The 16,658-nt window shown below is 29.6% G+C and overlaps 1 protein-coding gene across 1 annotated transcript in view; it reads right to left on the bottom strand.

Moving 5' to 3' along the window:
- LOC107443806 (Exocyst complex component Sec10) overlaps positions 1-16,473 on the bottom strand; it is a 51,199-nt gene extending 34,726 nt beyond the window's left edge. Inside the window, exons 1-5 of the mRNA XM_016057802.3 lie at positions 16,105-16,473; positions 13,886-14,134; positions 13,553-13,750; positions 2,800-2,864; positions 853-997 (exon numbers count right to left, since the gene is read on the bottom strand). Of these exons, the coding sequence (XP_015913288.1) occupies positions 853-997; positions 2,800-2,864; positions 13,553-13,750; positions 13,886-14,134; positions 16,105-16,191 (744 nt within the window). The 5' untranslated portion in view covers positions 16,192-16,473. The remainder of the gene's footprint in view (positions 1-852; positions 998-2,799; positions 2,865-13,552; positions 13,751-13,885; positions 14,135-16,104) is intronic.
- Between the last annotated feature and the right edge of the window lie 185 nt (positions 16,474-16,658).

The following is a 16,658-nucleotide window of genomic DNA, read 5'->3' on the forward strand; positions in this document are numbered from 1 at the left end:
GAACATCATTTCACCTTATTTTCCTCGTCCAATCATAATGCTTTAAGTTGTTAAAACATATAAATGTGGATAACCACCAGCTACATTATCTTCCTATATAAAAATGGAAAATCTTTTGCTGTTAATCAGCAATATTGACATATACTTCAAAAGGATGTACAGTAGGCAAAAAAAAATAAATGGACCCACCAGAATAACTTTCGATCTTCTATTTTCATGTTCTAGTACTCATTCTTAATGGCTCAAGAGGGTGACGTCAAATATATTAATTAATGCAAATGATGTTTTAAGTTAGAAAGTTAGACACAAAACATACTTTCTCTGATTACACATACCTTTTTTTGGAGCAATCCTTGGAGACAAAAAATAAAATTAGAAGAGATTTTCAAATGTTGGGAAACGGTGGTTTACTAGAAAGATCATAACTAAATTATTAGAATTTTTCAAAATATGACTTGATTCCCAGAAATCAAACTCAGTAAATGAAGAGCAATGCTGAATGATTTTAGCAAAAGAAAACATTGAGTAGATGATATGATTAGAATTCCAACAACGTAGGGGCATGAATGATCCATTAATATCCTGATTTATATTTGACTGATAATGAAAAATGAAATAGGATCACATTTTGAAAATTTGCTGGTATAAATTTCAATAAATATTTAACTACTAATAACATGAATTGAAAAAAAACATTAAACAATAATAAGAAAAACAGAATCTGATTTTTAAAAGAAATTAAAATTTTAGAAACAGAAAATATAAAACAATGAATATTAATAATAACTATTATTGTTAAACGAAAATTTAATTTCAAACCAATAATTCTCAAAAAAAAAAAAAAAAACTTACCTTGAAATTTGATAGTATTGCAGCAACTTCCTTCATTTTGCTTCGTTTATCAGACTGGTGGCATTTCACAAATTCATCAATAAGTTCTCGTTCAATCTCATCATATTTTTTTGCTATTCTCTGGCGTGCCAGTTCAAATTTGGGCCTACAGAGTGAAGTGACATTAATAAAACTAGTCAAAAAAAGATATTTATTACTAAAATAAAATTTAATCACAATAAGATGTGAGCAGGGTTGGCAAGGTTTAGGACAGAATGGATTAATCCACGGTTTAAACCGTCCTGTCCAAAACCCCTTTGTCTTAAACTGTCCAAAACCCTTTAACACAAATTATGTCACAATTTTATCTGAATCTATTTTAAGAGGTAAAATAAACATAGAACTAATAACATATTGATAATTAAATATACCAGAGAATATTTGTTTTTAAAAGTATAATGTTTTATTAATATTGTTTGACTCTTCAATTTAAACAAAGGAAGATTAATCAGTAATCAAGTTCAACTGGTCCTCTCATTCAATAGTACATAACTGAAGTTTGGCCTTGCCATACAGGTTAAAATATTAGGGACTAAGTGCTTGGTTCGTCATAAACAGGTTTATTTATCTATAGTACTATTCAAGAATACTTTTATTTCATTCATGTTCAATTCTTTTAGCAAAGTGGTGATACATCACCAGTGTCAGTAACTGAAACTGAGGTTATGCCCTTCAAAACTGTTAATACATTTTTCAGTTATTTTGTATTTTCAATTTAAACTAATATATTTATATTAAAAAAAAATTTTTTTTAAAAAATAGATGTCTTTTTTGTCATCCTGTGATGCAGAAAGTATAGCATTTTTTTAAAAAAATATTGTGAAAAATAAAAGGTTAATTTTTGAACAAATTTAGTATTTTTTTTAAGAAAAACTATTATTTTTTAATATTGCCATATTTATCCTTATGCAAAAATATTATTTATCAGTATTAAAAGCATATTTATATTTAAAGGATTAGGTATTCANTGTTGTATATTGTGGGTAAGTTTCATAAAATTCCATGTGTAATTTCTTGAGTTATCGCGATTTTTGTGAATTTTCCTTAATTTATGATAACCAGTGTATTATTTTTTAATATTGCCATATTTATCCTTATGCAAAAATATTATTTATCAGTATTAAAAGCATATTTATATTTAAAGGATTGGTTATTCACTTTTGTGTTCAATGAATTGTGGAGCTTCAAAGCTTCAAAAATTATAAACCTTTTCCTATTATATTATATTATTTTCTTTTAATAAGTTATAGTAAATTGTATAAAAAATATCAAATATTTATTGATACATGTAATTATTATGTGTACAATGGTTACACCTATAGAATTTTTACCTTTTACCAAAGTTCAAGGTTTTGGACACTTTAAGACAGTTTAACCCAGTTTAGGACAGTTTTACCCAGTTTAGGACAGTTATAAAGATAACTTACACACATTTTATGTAATAAAACATTGAAAATGAAGAAAAAATAATAGACAATTTATGTCATTCTAAAAGAAACTACAATGGGTGACAAAAACTAAACAAGGACATGAACAGTAACATATAAATTAACTTTACAAATAGGTTTAACACATCACAAGAAAAAGTTCAAATTTTAAAGGAGTGTATGAGACGATTTAAAGATGTCACCTAATTTACTACTTTGTAATAAAACACTATTTATGCAATTTAATTATATGAGCTTGCTGTTTTGCTTCTTTGCATATAAACTTTTCTTCTCAGGATCATTTTTTTTACTAGGCAATAATGAATGAAATGTTACTTAGTAATGTTATGTTTTTTAAGATATATAGACATGAAAGTGCGATTAAAGCTAATTAAGAAACAATGATTTTACATAAATTCAATCAAGTAACAAATTTGGGTTACTTAAAACATTAAAAATACGCTTTAGTATATTTGCATACTTTCCAGGTGGTAATTCTTGTGAAATCAGATGAAGTTTTTGAATGATGTCAGCTGATTCAAAAAGCTAAAAGAAAATTAAACATTATAAATAATAATTTTAATAAACAAACAAGATTAATTTTACCAAAGGTAATATACATATTTAAAGTATTTTAAGAAAAGAAAAAGATCATTAAAGCCCATTTTCGATATATCTGTGCAATAGTAATTTTTTAAGACTACTGAAAATGGACTTTCACATAAGGTACTCTTTTTCTATAAGCACTATAGTCAGTTTTTTCTGTGCATAGTCTAAGACATAATGAAGCTTGTTGATCAAAAACAGCATTTATTGTAAAAAATAAACAGCATACTTTGCAACTAAATTAAAACATATAAATTGTACATCCGCATTCATAGTAATTTAAATCTCAGCATCATAGTTATTTTAATTACTCTCGTTGAATTCTGAAACGAACCCATAGTCACCAAGTATCTCTCCATTGAACAGGGTTTTACAGCTCAAGATTTGAAGATATTGCCACCTTATGAATTATAACTTGTAAAGAATATTTGATTTTCAATTAATTTGCATAAAACATAAAATATTTCCAACAACAGCCCCTTTATGAATTATGCAAGAAATCATACACCACAAAAAATATTTCAACCATTCTTTAGACGGAAAATGGCTTCGTTAAAAAATCAACCAAATTAAGTTTTGAATTTACATATATTTCAATACAAAAAGTTCTCCATTTAACATTTGTCTAATAAATTAAAAATTTATATCTATATGTTCTGTTTTCATATTTTTTCTGGTAGTCTTTACAAAAATAGATATCACAAAACTGTATAAGAATATCAATATTTAAAACATTCAATTCTTCAGCTACATTATAAAACCAAGTAATTTCTTTCACATTTTCTGTAAGTGCCACAAACTTAAATTCCACAGAATTTTTGTTCTACTGATTTCCACATAAATGGTACTTTATCTAAGTATAATATATAACCACTATTTGAATGTCTTTGTTACATCTCCAATTTGCATCAGAATATCCTAATATTTTGCATTCACTTAAATTTGAAAAATTAATTTTTAAATATTTATTATTAAATACATAATTTAAAATGTCCAACACAATGCTAATATGTGTACCCATTTGAATATTGTGACATTATGTTTACCAAAAAAGCTATATCGGGTCTACTCATATTTGACAAATGACACCCGATTACTGTTCTATTTGTTTATTATATTCTATTTATGGATTAAATCATTCTCTATTTTTTTCATTCATTTTTTGAGGTAAAACATATCCAATTTTGAAGAGTAAATAAAAAAAACTTTTAGGCAATTCTTTAAATTTATCAATTAGTTTATCACTATAAGATTCCTGACTTAAATAAATGTTATTTTCAAATTACTCAAAATTTATTCCAAGAAAATATTTTACTTCCTCTTATTCCTTTATTTCAAGTTTAGTTTTTATTAAATTCGTTATGCTGTCAATTAAGTCTAAGTTTTTACAAAACATTATAAAATCGTCCACATAAACTAGCAATACAAAATTTTTATCAAATGTATAAACACAATTACACCATTTTAGTTTTTAAAATTCTTATTTCCTCAGTACTACTCATTAAACCATTCTCTTCCACATTGGTGTAAACCATAAAAAGTCTTTTTTAATGAACAAACTATATTTTCCTGAACTTTCATACAAAATCCCTGAGGTTGTTTCATAGAAACAGTCTCTTTCAAATTCCGTTATGCAGCATTAACATCTATTTAACTATGTTTCCATCCTAAATATGCTACAAGTATTATAAAAAATCGAATTATAGAAAAATTAACTACAGGAAAAAAGACATGTTCGTAATCTAAACCTTAGTTTTGACCAAATCCACTAACAACTAAATGTGCTTCTAAATTAGTTTTCTCACTTTTATTATTTTTTAAAGTATTATTGTCAATAAGTTTAACATTTGGTGATTTGTCAACAAGTTCCCAGACTTTACGTTGTTTCATCATTTTCAACTGGTCTTTCATAGCACTTTTAAACTTTGGTCAAATCCTGAGAGTGTTCAAAATTTTTGGGAAGAATTAAGCTTTATGCATTAAAGCTTAGAATTAGGAAAAATTAAGCTTTATGCATTAAAATTTCACATTCACTTTCTTTATTATTTTTCTTCTTTATTCCTTTCACTTTCTTTATTATTTTTATTATTCTTTCTTTATTATAATTCTTTAGTATTTTTATACTTTGTACTTAGTTTGAAGTTAAACTTTTCAGGATAAAATTTTAAACTGTTACTCTTACAATACTTTTCTGCATCATTTAGAGATCTTAATCTAACATTATCAGGAGGATAATAATACACATCAATCCTATCACTTAGATAGATTTCTACGTACTTCAACACTGTTTCACAAAACTGTATCTAAAGGTATAGTTTTAGGTTGAGCTTTCAGACTCTTATCTGTTTTATCCCTTTCTTAAATATCTAATTCAATAGGATTAGGATAGCTCTTTCTAATTTATAGTTGCATCTATTGACTGAATCATGAAAGAAATTTACACTGTTGAAATTTTCTTTTACTTTTACCTGAATACTTTCACATACATGTCTGTCTTTGGGTAAATATTTTCTATTTCAGTTATTCATTTGAGTCGTATAACCTACGGAAATTATGAGTTTGACTCTATCTTGCAGCTTGTTTCGGTGAACTTTTGGAATATGAACGTAAGAAAAAGAACCAAAATCTTTTTAACTGAAGGTTTTCTTCCTCTCCATAATTCAAAAGGAGTCCGTGAATTTATGAACAGTCCCATTCCTTACATATACAAAAGTATGAAATGCCTCACCCCAGAATTTAGGTTCTAACCCACAATCCTATAACTCATAGCCACTTTCACTATTGAAATTTTCACAAATACCATTTCTTCAGGAGCATACGTAGTAGTTTGTTTTATTTTTATTCCTAAAGAAGTTAACAATTTTTCAAACTCATTTAGATACCATTTCATATCTCGATCTGTACAAACAATTTTTAATTTAATTATTTTTCTGACTTAGGTAAATAATCTTTGAAACAATTAAATTCATTTGTATAAACATCAATTTTTCATTCAAATTTTTTTTATAACAAATTAAAAAATATGAATATCTACCATGCGATTAATATGGAGAAGGTCCCCATACATCACAATTTACACATTCTTAAACAAAATTCGTGAATAACTATGCTTCAAAGAACTTCAAGTAGATTTGGAAATACGACAGTTTAACATTTTACTTTTAACTTTATCAATGCCTTTTACATCATTATTAGGTACTAAAATTTAATTATTGATGTGACAAAAGAGTCTATGCAAAAAAATTAACTTCAATAGTTGTATCTTTACTCCAGCGCCATCTACAGTAACGTTTTGTAACAGAGTTGCAATAAACAAGCTGTCCAAAGGTAGGTGGTGCTCTCTCTCTTGACGTATTCCAATGCTAGCATTTACCAGATATAGAAAAATTACTAATTTTAGGTCTTACCAGCGATAATACAGTCCACACTAATTAGAAGTGAAGATTCATAGATAAATAACTCCATTTGTTACCCCGCAGCAACATAAATTTGGTCCGCTCAGCGCCGGCAGGTAAATAATTTTACAGTATATAATTAGGTATAATCTAAATAAACTTTCGAATTTATTGTATTTAGTAAAAGTAGTATCTTAACAATTAAAACATTCTGTATAGATTTCGGTAATCACAAATACATTTGTATTGTTTTGTTTTAAATTATTCATCTTACTTATTCATATTAAAATTTATTACTATTATGAGGAATTTCTAAATTAAAAACAATTAACAATGGAAAAAATCGACAAATTAAGAAAGAAACGTACCACAATTCGATCAAGTATTTCAAAAGCAATAACTCGATTAGACGAGTTCATGTAAAATAAAGATAAACAAACTTATGAAACAAATGAAGCGGAACTAAACGAGTTGCAGGAAATTTTAATTAGTAAAGAATTAGACATAAAAACTTAAATTCAGAAATTGAAGAGTTTATAACAAATGCAACGGAATATGAACAAGAAATCGCAACAAGCGAAGAGTACAATGACAAATTACTGTATGCAAAAACCACCATAAAAACGTGTTTCAAAGCTCTGAATCAGTCAAATTTAGAAAATACGTTAATGCAAAACTCGCAAAATTTAAAAGAAAAAACTGCAAGTAAACAAAGCATAACTCTTCCTGAAATACCCATGCCAAAATTCTCAGGAAGATACGACGAGTGGAAATTATTTAAAATACAATTTGACAACATTATTACGTTAAATGATTTACAAAAGTTGCATTACTTAAATTCTTCTCTAATAGGAGAGGTAAAAAAACCTCAAACGCTTCACGATACATTTCAGTCATTATTCAAAGCGTTTGAGGAGCGATACGAAAATAAACGCTTAATTATTCTGAGTCACATAAAAGCAATATTAGATGTCGAAAAAATAAACAATGAATCCGCAAAGGAACTTATGCACCTAATTGACACTATAAGAAAAAAATCTGAGAGCTCTTCATGGTTTGGAATATAAACGAAATGATTTATCAGACATTTTCGCTTTAAATATTATCATTTCAAAACTCGACAAAGAAACTAGAAAACAATACGAACTAAGTTTATGTACGCAGGAAGTTCAAAAATTAGATTCCTTATTATTATTTTGGAAAAAAGAGCACAAATTCTAGAAAGTTATCAAAATGCTTCTCAAACAGCACAACTAAAAGTGAAAACAGAAAAGTCAAGGTCAAGATCATTTTTAGTCAATGAGAAAAATGTACCACTATGTGTTTTATGTTCAAATAATCATCCCATTTTTAAATGCGATTATTTTCTAAAGCTTAATGAAGAGCAAAGAACTGAAGTCATATAAAAAAAAAAATTATGTTATAATTGTTTATCCAAGTTGCACTCTGTATGAAACTGTAAATCGAAACATTCTTGTTCGAGTTGTGGGGGCAGACATAGCACATTAATTCATAGGCGTCAAGGGGAAAATGTAAATGATTCGTCGCATCAGCAATCTCTTATCTCAAATGCTGACAATTCTAGGGCTTTGGAAAATGCATTTCCGAATAATAATGTTGAAGAATTTAATGCTCAAACTTTATCACTAATAAGCAAAAATACTCGTTATTCAAATAAAAGTGGTATTTTGCCAATATGTGAGTATTTATTAGGAGTTCCAAAACTCGTACTCTTATTAAAGCTAGGTGTATTTTAGACAGTGGCTCAACTTCTAACGTTTTAACCGAAGCGCTTGCTAATGCATTAGAGGTCCCATTGCAGGGTTAGGTAATAATAAAACTGTTGTAAAAGGGAAATTACAGGTTGATATTACTAACAGGGATGGGACTTATTTTAAAACATTAGATTTCTTAGTTGTGAAAAAGATTACAGATTTTATTGCAACGGCACCATTATCATTAAAGAAACTTGAGTTACCTAAAAACATACATTTAGCAGAATTTTTGAAATTATGAGAACAGGCGATATTAACATACCAGGTACTGTAATAGTTTTAAGAAATTCTGTTTTTGGGTTTATCTTTACGGGAGCAATAGGTACAAATAGTCAGGATAAAGCTAAAGACTTCTGTGGGTTAATTGGCCAATCTACTAACACTTTAGAGCAAACCCTGAGAAAGTTTTGGGAAGTTGAGGAGTGCTTAGGCTCAAAGGAGCATTACATAAGCCTTGAAGATATTTTATGCGAGCAGCATTATCAAAATACGCACAAGAGAGACGACACTGGCAAATACATAGTTCAAATGCCAATCAAAGATCTCCTGGGAGAATCCAAACATTTAGCAGAGCAAAAACTTAACACATGGAGACCGTAGAAACAGAGGATGATCAAGATCCATTGGATAAAAGCAATTATCCTCACTGCTATCCGCAGCATCATGGAGCCTACCGCACTGAAAAGACTACAACTCCTCTCAGAGTAGTCTTCAACGCCTCAGCACCTACTTCAACTGGTGTAAGCTTAAATGATCTACAAATGAAAGGACAGGTAAAAGAGGACATTTCCGACATTTTGGTGCGTTTCCATAAACATCACATTGTCTTTATGACAGATATTCAAAAAATTTTACGAAAAATATTAGTTGAACCTTCCCAAAGAAACCTTCTTAGCATACTTTGGAAAACAAGCGAGTATCGACCGTGCAAAACATACCGAATGAAAACCGTAACGTACGACACAACTTCAGCTCCTTTTTTGGGCACTCGAACAATCCTCCAGGCAGCTAGAGATGAGTCTGAAAGATTTCATCTTGCGGCTGAGGCTCACAAGAGGGACAGTTACATGGATGATGTCGTTAGTGGAGTGGATAACGTACTTACAGTTGTCTGGTCTCCTAAGATCTTGTGGCATGAAGTTACAAAAGTGGAGATCCAATGCAGTTGAATTAGACGAGTCTACTGATGTCGTAGAGCACTGACGAGACTACAAAAATGTTGGGTGTCATCCGGAATGCCAGAACAAATGAAATCCGGTTTCAACTTATGTCGTTAAAAAGGCAAAAACCTATACAAAGAGAGATTTGCTTAGCGTCATAGCATGTATCTTTGATCCGCTTGGACTTTTGGGCCCAATTATCACAAAAGCAAAAATCTTCCTTCAGAGAGTCTGGACAATCAAGTTAACGTGGGACGATGTGCTTCCTCCAAATTTAGCCAAAGAATGGGAATTGTTTGTCCACAATTTTCCAGCCATACACGAGTTACATGTGAAACGCAAAGTGACAGACAATGCATCAGGAATGGAACTACATGTTTTTGTCGACGCCAGTGTCCTTGCTTACGGAGCAGCAATTTATGCACACACTCGAAATGCAGGCGGATAGCTTACATCAGAACTATTGTGTTCTAAGTCAAGAGTTGCTCCCATAAAACAACTCACTATTCCACGTCTTGAACTGTTATCTTCTCTATTGGCATGCAGGCTACTGGGCAAAGTACAGAAGTCTCTGAATGTCCCCAACGAACAGTGTTATATATATTCTCACTCAAAATAGACTCAAAAATAGTTCACGCATGGATAAAAACTGACTGTATAAAGTTAAAACAATATGTCCCCAACCGAGTAATATCAATCTGAACTCAAACCATCGCAAGACAATAATCTATTAATTTCTCATTTCAATTTTTCAAACCAAATATTTTCTATAACAAATTCTTATTCAAAATTGATTAATGTAATGTCTTATGTATACAGGTTTATTTACAACTGTAAGAATCAAATTAAGAGAAGTGGAAATCTTACATCCTGTGAGGTAAGTGAAGGAGAATTAAAGTTATGTTCATTTGTGCAGCAGAAATCTTTAGCAGAAGAATTTAAATTATTGAAATCAGGTAAACCAGTGCATGTTACTAGCAAACTGAAATTTTTGTTTCTATTTTTTGATAATTCAGCAAATGCTATAAGAGTTGGAGGGCGTCTAACAAATTCTGATTTGCCTATGAAAGCAAACATCCCATAGTTTTGCCTAAAAATCATAAAATTTCTGTGCTTATTTTATTAAATTTACATAAATCAAATTGTCACATAGGTGCACAGGCACTATTAAATTTGTCAAGACTAACAGTTTGGATAATACATGGAAGGAATTTGGCTCGAAAAATTGTTCATGATTGAGTCATTTGCACTAAATTTAAACCTAGATTTTTAGTTCAAAAATGGAAGATTTGCCTAGCGTTCGATATAAACCAACTTTTCCTTTCTTAAATACTGGTACTGATTTCGCAGGACCTTTTTTCGTAAAAATCAACATAAAGGTCCGTTTCAAAAAATATTTATCTCTATTTTTGTATGTCTTGTAACTAAAGCTATTCACATTGAAATTTTTTTAATCTAACATCTGACTCTTTTATTTCAACCCTAAAAAGAATCATTGCCCGTAGAGGCAAATGTTCCATATTATACAGTGACAATGCCAAAGCCTACTTAGGAGCAAATAGAGAAATTAAACGTCAGAAACGTAAACCAGATGAATCAAAATTTCTTGTTTCTGAGAGAATGAATTGGAAGTTTATTCCCCCTAGAAGTCCAAATTTTGGTGGAATATGGGAAAGTGGTGTAAAATCATTTAAATTTCACTTGAAACGAACAATAGGTACTTTAATATACGAAGAATTTCTTACTATTATTAATCAAATCGAAGGCATTTTAAATTCAAGGCCTTTAATGCCACTTTCCAGTGATGCTGTCTGATGATCTGGATGTTTTAACACCAGCTCATTTTTTAATAGAAAGATCTATAAAAAGCATTCCTGAACCAGAATTAATTGATCTTTTAGATAATAGGTTAAGTAGGTGGCAATTGACTACAAAATTTACCCAAGCAATTTGGAAAAAATGGTCAAATAATTATTTGTGCCATTTACAACAGCGATCGAAATGGCTCTTTGAAAAGGATAACATTTCTATTGGCACTGTGGTTAGAGATGATAATTTGCCCATAAATCAATGGCTCATGGGAGTTGTCGAGTTGTTTCCAGGAAAAGACAAATGTGTTAGAGTTTGCAGTGTGAAAACCAAACGTGGTATTTTCAAACGTCCTATCACTAAGCTAGCCATTTTACCAGTACCAGTTGAAGTTTGATTAAGTCATTTCATTGTGTGTCAATTTTATATGTATATATATTTTTGCTTTCGATTTCTTTTAAAAAAGTGATGTCATTTCCCAATTATTTGTTTTTGCATATTACTTATATTTGATATTATTTCATTGCTGATATATTTGAAATACAGTACTGTATTTCAATGCGGGGAGTATGTTGTATCTTTACTCCAGCGCCATCTACAGTAACGTTTTGTAACAGTCAGAGTTGCAATAAACAAGCTGTCAAAAGGTTGGTGGTGCTCTCTCTCTTGTCGCATTCCAATGCTAGCATTTACCAGATTTAGAAAAATTACTAATTTCAGGTCTTACCAGCGATAATACAGTCCACACTAATTAGAAGTGAAGATTCATGGATAAATTACCCCCCTTTTGTTACCCCGCACCAACAACAGTAATAAAAGCAAAATTTCTATTGCTATCATAAAACACATTCAAAGGTATACTTTGAAATACATAAAATTTTCCTAGTCTAGGAAAAGTACATAAATAGTTATATTTATTATCATAAATTATCAACTATCATATCATAAATTATCAACTATCAACTAAATCATAAATAACCACAAACATTAATGCTAAATTTAAAGTTTGCTATATCTGCACTGCTAATCAAATTCTTATGCATGTATACAAAACATTTTTAATATTCATTTGAATGATATCATTCTTATCTTTAAAATGATACATTCCCAGAATTCAAGGGTTTCTTTGTCACCCACCAAAGCTTTAGATTCTGGTAAGTATCCATAAGATAAGAAACCAAGATTTTTTGTAACAGAAGTGAGATGATGATGCAGTATATTTAGAGTTTTCCATCGACACCTTGAATGCGTCTAATTGACAGTATGTTCTTTTTTCTCCCACAATTCAAGGTTTTGTTTTGTAAATCACAGTTCTTTTTTAACTTTCCACATCTATAGTACAATCTCAGTCTTGTTTTACTTCTTTCTCGATTCTGGCCCATCTCATCTTGATTTTTGCAACTGAACTTTCAATCTTGCTTTTTCGTATTTGAATAGGATACATTAGCTAATCCTTCCTTTTTTGTTCAATGTAGCTTCAGTAATTGGCATTCAATATTACTCATTGCGAAACTTTCTTATCTGTACAAAACTTGTACTAGGCCGTTGAACTCACGTGGTATTAACTGGAAGCAAACCAAGATTTCTGGTATGTCAAATCCAGCCACTTCTTGTTGTTTCTCATTGTCTCAACGAAAGTAAATTGAAATAGTTTCCTCATTTTGATTAACTGTAACTCGAAGAACCCAGCAAATCTAGCTAGTTATTTTTCAAGACTGTCCAAGCTTCCATCAAAAATGTGACTAATTAGAGGTTTCTTTCAATTCTTTGGTTGATAGTAGTATAAGCTTGTTGCTTTCTCAGTTCAAATAGTTGTTTTTCACATTCAGAAGCAACATTGGAACTTCTATTTCCTTCTATAAAATCCCATATACCTCTATCCATAAGTAACACTTTCATGTCAGTCTTCCATGTTGAGTAATTTCACAGTCCCAACATCGGAAACTAAAATTGAATCTCTATTGGACAACTCCGTATTGCTATTCACTTAAATCAGAAAGGCAGGAGGCCCATAACCTTCTATAGTCAGTTTCTTCGCTGCAGTGTCATAACGAAGCTTGTAGATCCAAAACAGCATTTATTGCATAAGATAAAGAGCATACTTTGCCACTAAATAAAAACATAACAATTGTACAGTGAGCCCGAAAAAATTTACCATCCTGAATAACTTTCAACCTAATGATTGGATCTACCCGTTCTAGGATTTAATCTCAAAAGCTCGAGGGGGTGACCTCAAATATGCCAATTAATATGTGCAGACGATATTTTAAGTTACAAAATCAGACACAAAAACATACTTTCTCTAAATAAAAATACCTTCTTGTTTGACGGATTTTTGATCCCCAAAATATAGGGGATACCTACAATCTTCGAAATATGATCCCCATAGTTTGGTCAGGACAGTGATTCAAAATTTGGATCACTCAAAGTTAATTTTACTTTTAGAGGGAAAGTTTTGTACACAGTTATAAAATTGAAAGTTTCTTTACCTTACTACGATCACTTAGAATATCCTCTTTGCCAGCCTCTGCATTCATTAAAACTGAAAAATGATTCATCAATTTTTGTGCTTCTACTGCACGAGCACGAGGAGTATTTACACTCTCTAGTTGGTCACCCAGGTGAACTACTTTTGTAGCTACAAAATCTATTCTTTCATCGAGTTCATGAAATGTCTCATAAGCAGCCTAGAAAATATTTGCATAAATATAACAAAAGCATGACATACAATAAATCAATGTTCCTTAAAATTAGAGACTAAGAGTATTCTTGACAATCAAATTATTATTTATATATAAATAAATAAAAAATTCAAAATGAACCTTATTTTTGTCGATAAGTTCTTTTGTTTTTTCCCAGTGAGCTTTCTCTTCTTCTCGGCATAGCATCTCTAATGTACCACACTGACGCTGCTTGGTTTCATAACTTTGCTGCAGATGTAGAATGGCATGCTCAAATGCTTTGTGTAGTGAGCTTGGATCAAATGCCTCACCTTCTCTCTGAATACCTCCTATTCGCCATGAAAGACGATCTACATATCCCTCAGGATCAAATGGTTCATCAGCAAATAACTGCAAATAAAACACATTGTTTTGTTAAGACAATGATCCAGTATAAAATTTTGACAACAAAATTCACAGCAACTATAAATTGAACTAAGTACATTTATAATAAAATGATAAACTCAATATTGGAACTAAGTCTATATTCAGTTGGACATAGCACAGGATCTCCAAGCATCCAGACAATAATGATGCATGCAATAACACTAGGTATATATCGAATAAAATGAATACAGGTTGCAAAAAAACAGCAACAAGATGCATCCACAACTGTTTCTACAAGTATCTGGTTGAATTATCAAAATCAGGACACATTTAAACTCTAACAAATTAAACTTTTAAGATTTAACACCTTAAAGACTTCAGAACTTGAAGGAAAAAAATTAAACATTTTTAGTTTAAGTTTAAAGCATACATCAAAATTTTCATTAAAGTAATAATTGCAATGTAAAAAAAAAAAAAAAAAAAAAAAAAAAAATAAAAAAAAAAAAAAAANAAAAAAAAAAAAAAAAAAAAAAAAAAAAAAAAAAAAAAACTATTCGAACATAACAGTAAATAATTTATACCAGGTTTTAATAAAAGCTTTTACCTAACATAAAATTCCAGAAATTCAATTTTTTCAGGATTTATCTTAAATTGTTTAATTGTTCCCGAGTTTTTTAAACTAATATTTAATCCTCAAAGCTTTTCTAAGCTCTCTCTTAGGCAAATAAACTAACTAGTAGTACTTACAAAGCACCTTCTAGTCAATGAAATGAATTCAGATATATCTTCCAAAAACCAAACCCCTATAATTTACTTGCAGGCCTAAGATAATTTAATTTGTATAAAATTCGGTTACAGAGGCATTAGAAAAAAATTACAGAATTGATAATTTATTGTTATTACAGATTTCATTTTCTATTATAGAAAGATAATAAAATTTAATTTAATAAAAATGAATGTAATGTTTGCTTAAAAATTGCACTTTATGTAGTCTGCAAATAGAGCTATGTAAAATTTCATCAAGAGCTTCAGCTCAAAGGACTGCTTATAAGCATTGAGACTGTTTTACCTTCATTACACAAATATTTACATTTATCTGGGCATAATTTACTTGTTTGTTGATCAGATTAATAATAATAATTACAACAATTAGATAAATAAGTTTTTCAAAAATAAAATATATAATTATATGTAATAAGGAAGCAATTTCATTGGAAAAAAAACTTAACTTTCATTTTTATAACATGGATAAAACTGAATCTAGAAATAATGAAAACTATTATAGTGAAGATTAAAATGTAACTAAAAATTTTTTTAATCTCATTTACAAAACACGGTCCAAAAGATATGTAGGTATTAATCTTTTCGCTAGAACCATAAAGAGTACTTTACAATATCTATATTAGATACCTATTATCAGAATTAAAGCAGCACAACCTACACAATAATTATTTACATGTGACTAAAGAACCTCCTAGCAATTGATGAAGCTACAAAAAAAAAAGCATTACAGAAGGAGACTAGATTGAAAGGTATTATTCTTAGAAATTCTACATGTCAAAGCATTTTTTTAACTTTATTTTTAAAATTGAAAGTTTAAAATACTTTTTTCACCCTGGCAACTGTAGTTGAAACACAAAGATACCATTACAGAAATATCCTACTTAACACAAGATAAGAGAAAGTTATCAAGAATAAAATAACTGCAATATCAATATAAACCAGCTTAAGAATAATAAGACATGAATCTTTACATGACCATCCTATTAAAATCAAATTACCATCCATCCAATATGTAATGCAATATTTTCAAAAAATTAAAAAACATTGTACTCTATTTATACATCGCAAATTGTTAAAAAAGAAAACTAGGTATATAATAATAATAAAAAAAATCTGGCACATTTATGGTAATTTATTATTTTATTTTAAGTTTACTTTTAATACTTATTATAATTGAAAATATGACATTTTTATATAGGTGTGTTATTCACCTCATCAAGTTCTGAAAGAAGTTGAGAAAAGTCAATTTCATCTTTTTTTCGAGAACCCCATCGTACATTGGAGTTCATTTTATTCATTGAGTATCACATTTATTTATTATTATATCTTGGAAGCAAAACTTCGTCTATTTACTCTAGTTACTAACTCCAGGAACAAGTCGAAACTCCTACTGTCGAAGTTGCCATTTATTAAAAGATAATTAACTCAGTTAGTTAAATTAATAATATTAGAACAGAATAATTATAGTTTTTTATTATTCATTATCGTTTTTTTTCAATATAATATACAACTTATTTCGCACATTTTCTTCTTTGACATCTTCTCTAATTAAAGCTATCTCTAATGAATTTGAAGATGAAGGCTGTTGCTTGGCTGCCCGCCTTAGAGGCATTTGATTGGTCGATTACATCATCGTTTTCATCTTTATTGCTTAATCGTATTGTCAGGATTACTAGAATGGCATTTTTAGCATTTTTGTTTGGCGTAATTTTACTACTGCGCATGTTCGGTTTGAGAATTTATTCGAACCAATCGAAGCACTTCG

Source organism: Parasteatoda tepidariorum, chromosome 2 (assembly GCF_043381705.1).
Source record: "Parasteatoda tepidariorum isolate YZ-2023 chromosome 2, CAS_Ptep_4.0, whole genome shotgun sequence".
Taxonomy (NCBI): domain Eukaryota; kingdom Metazoa; phylum Arthropoda; class Arachnida; order Araneae; family Theridiidae; genus Parasteatoda; species Parasteatoda tepidariorum.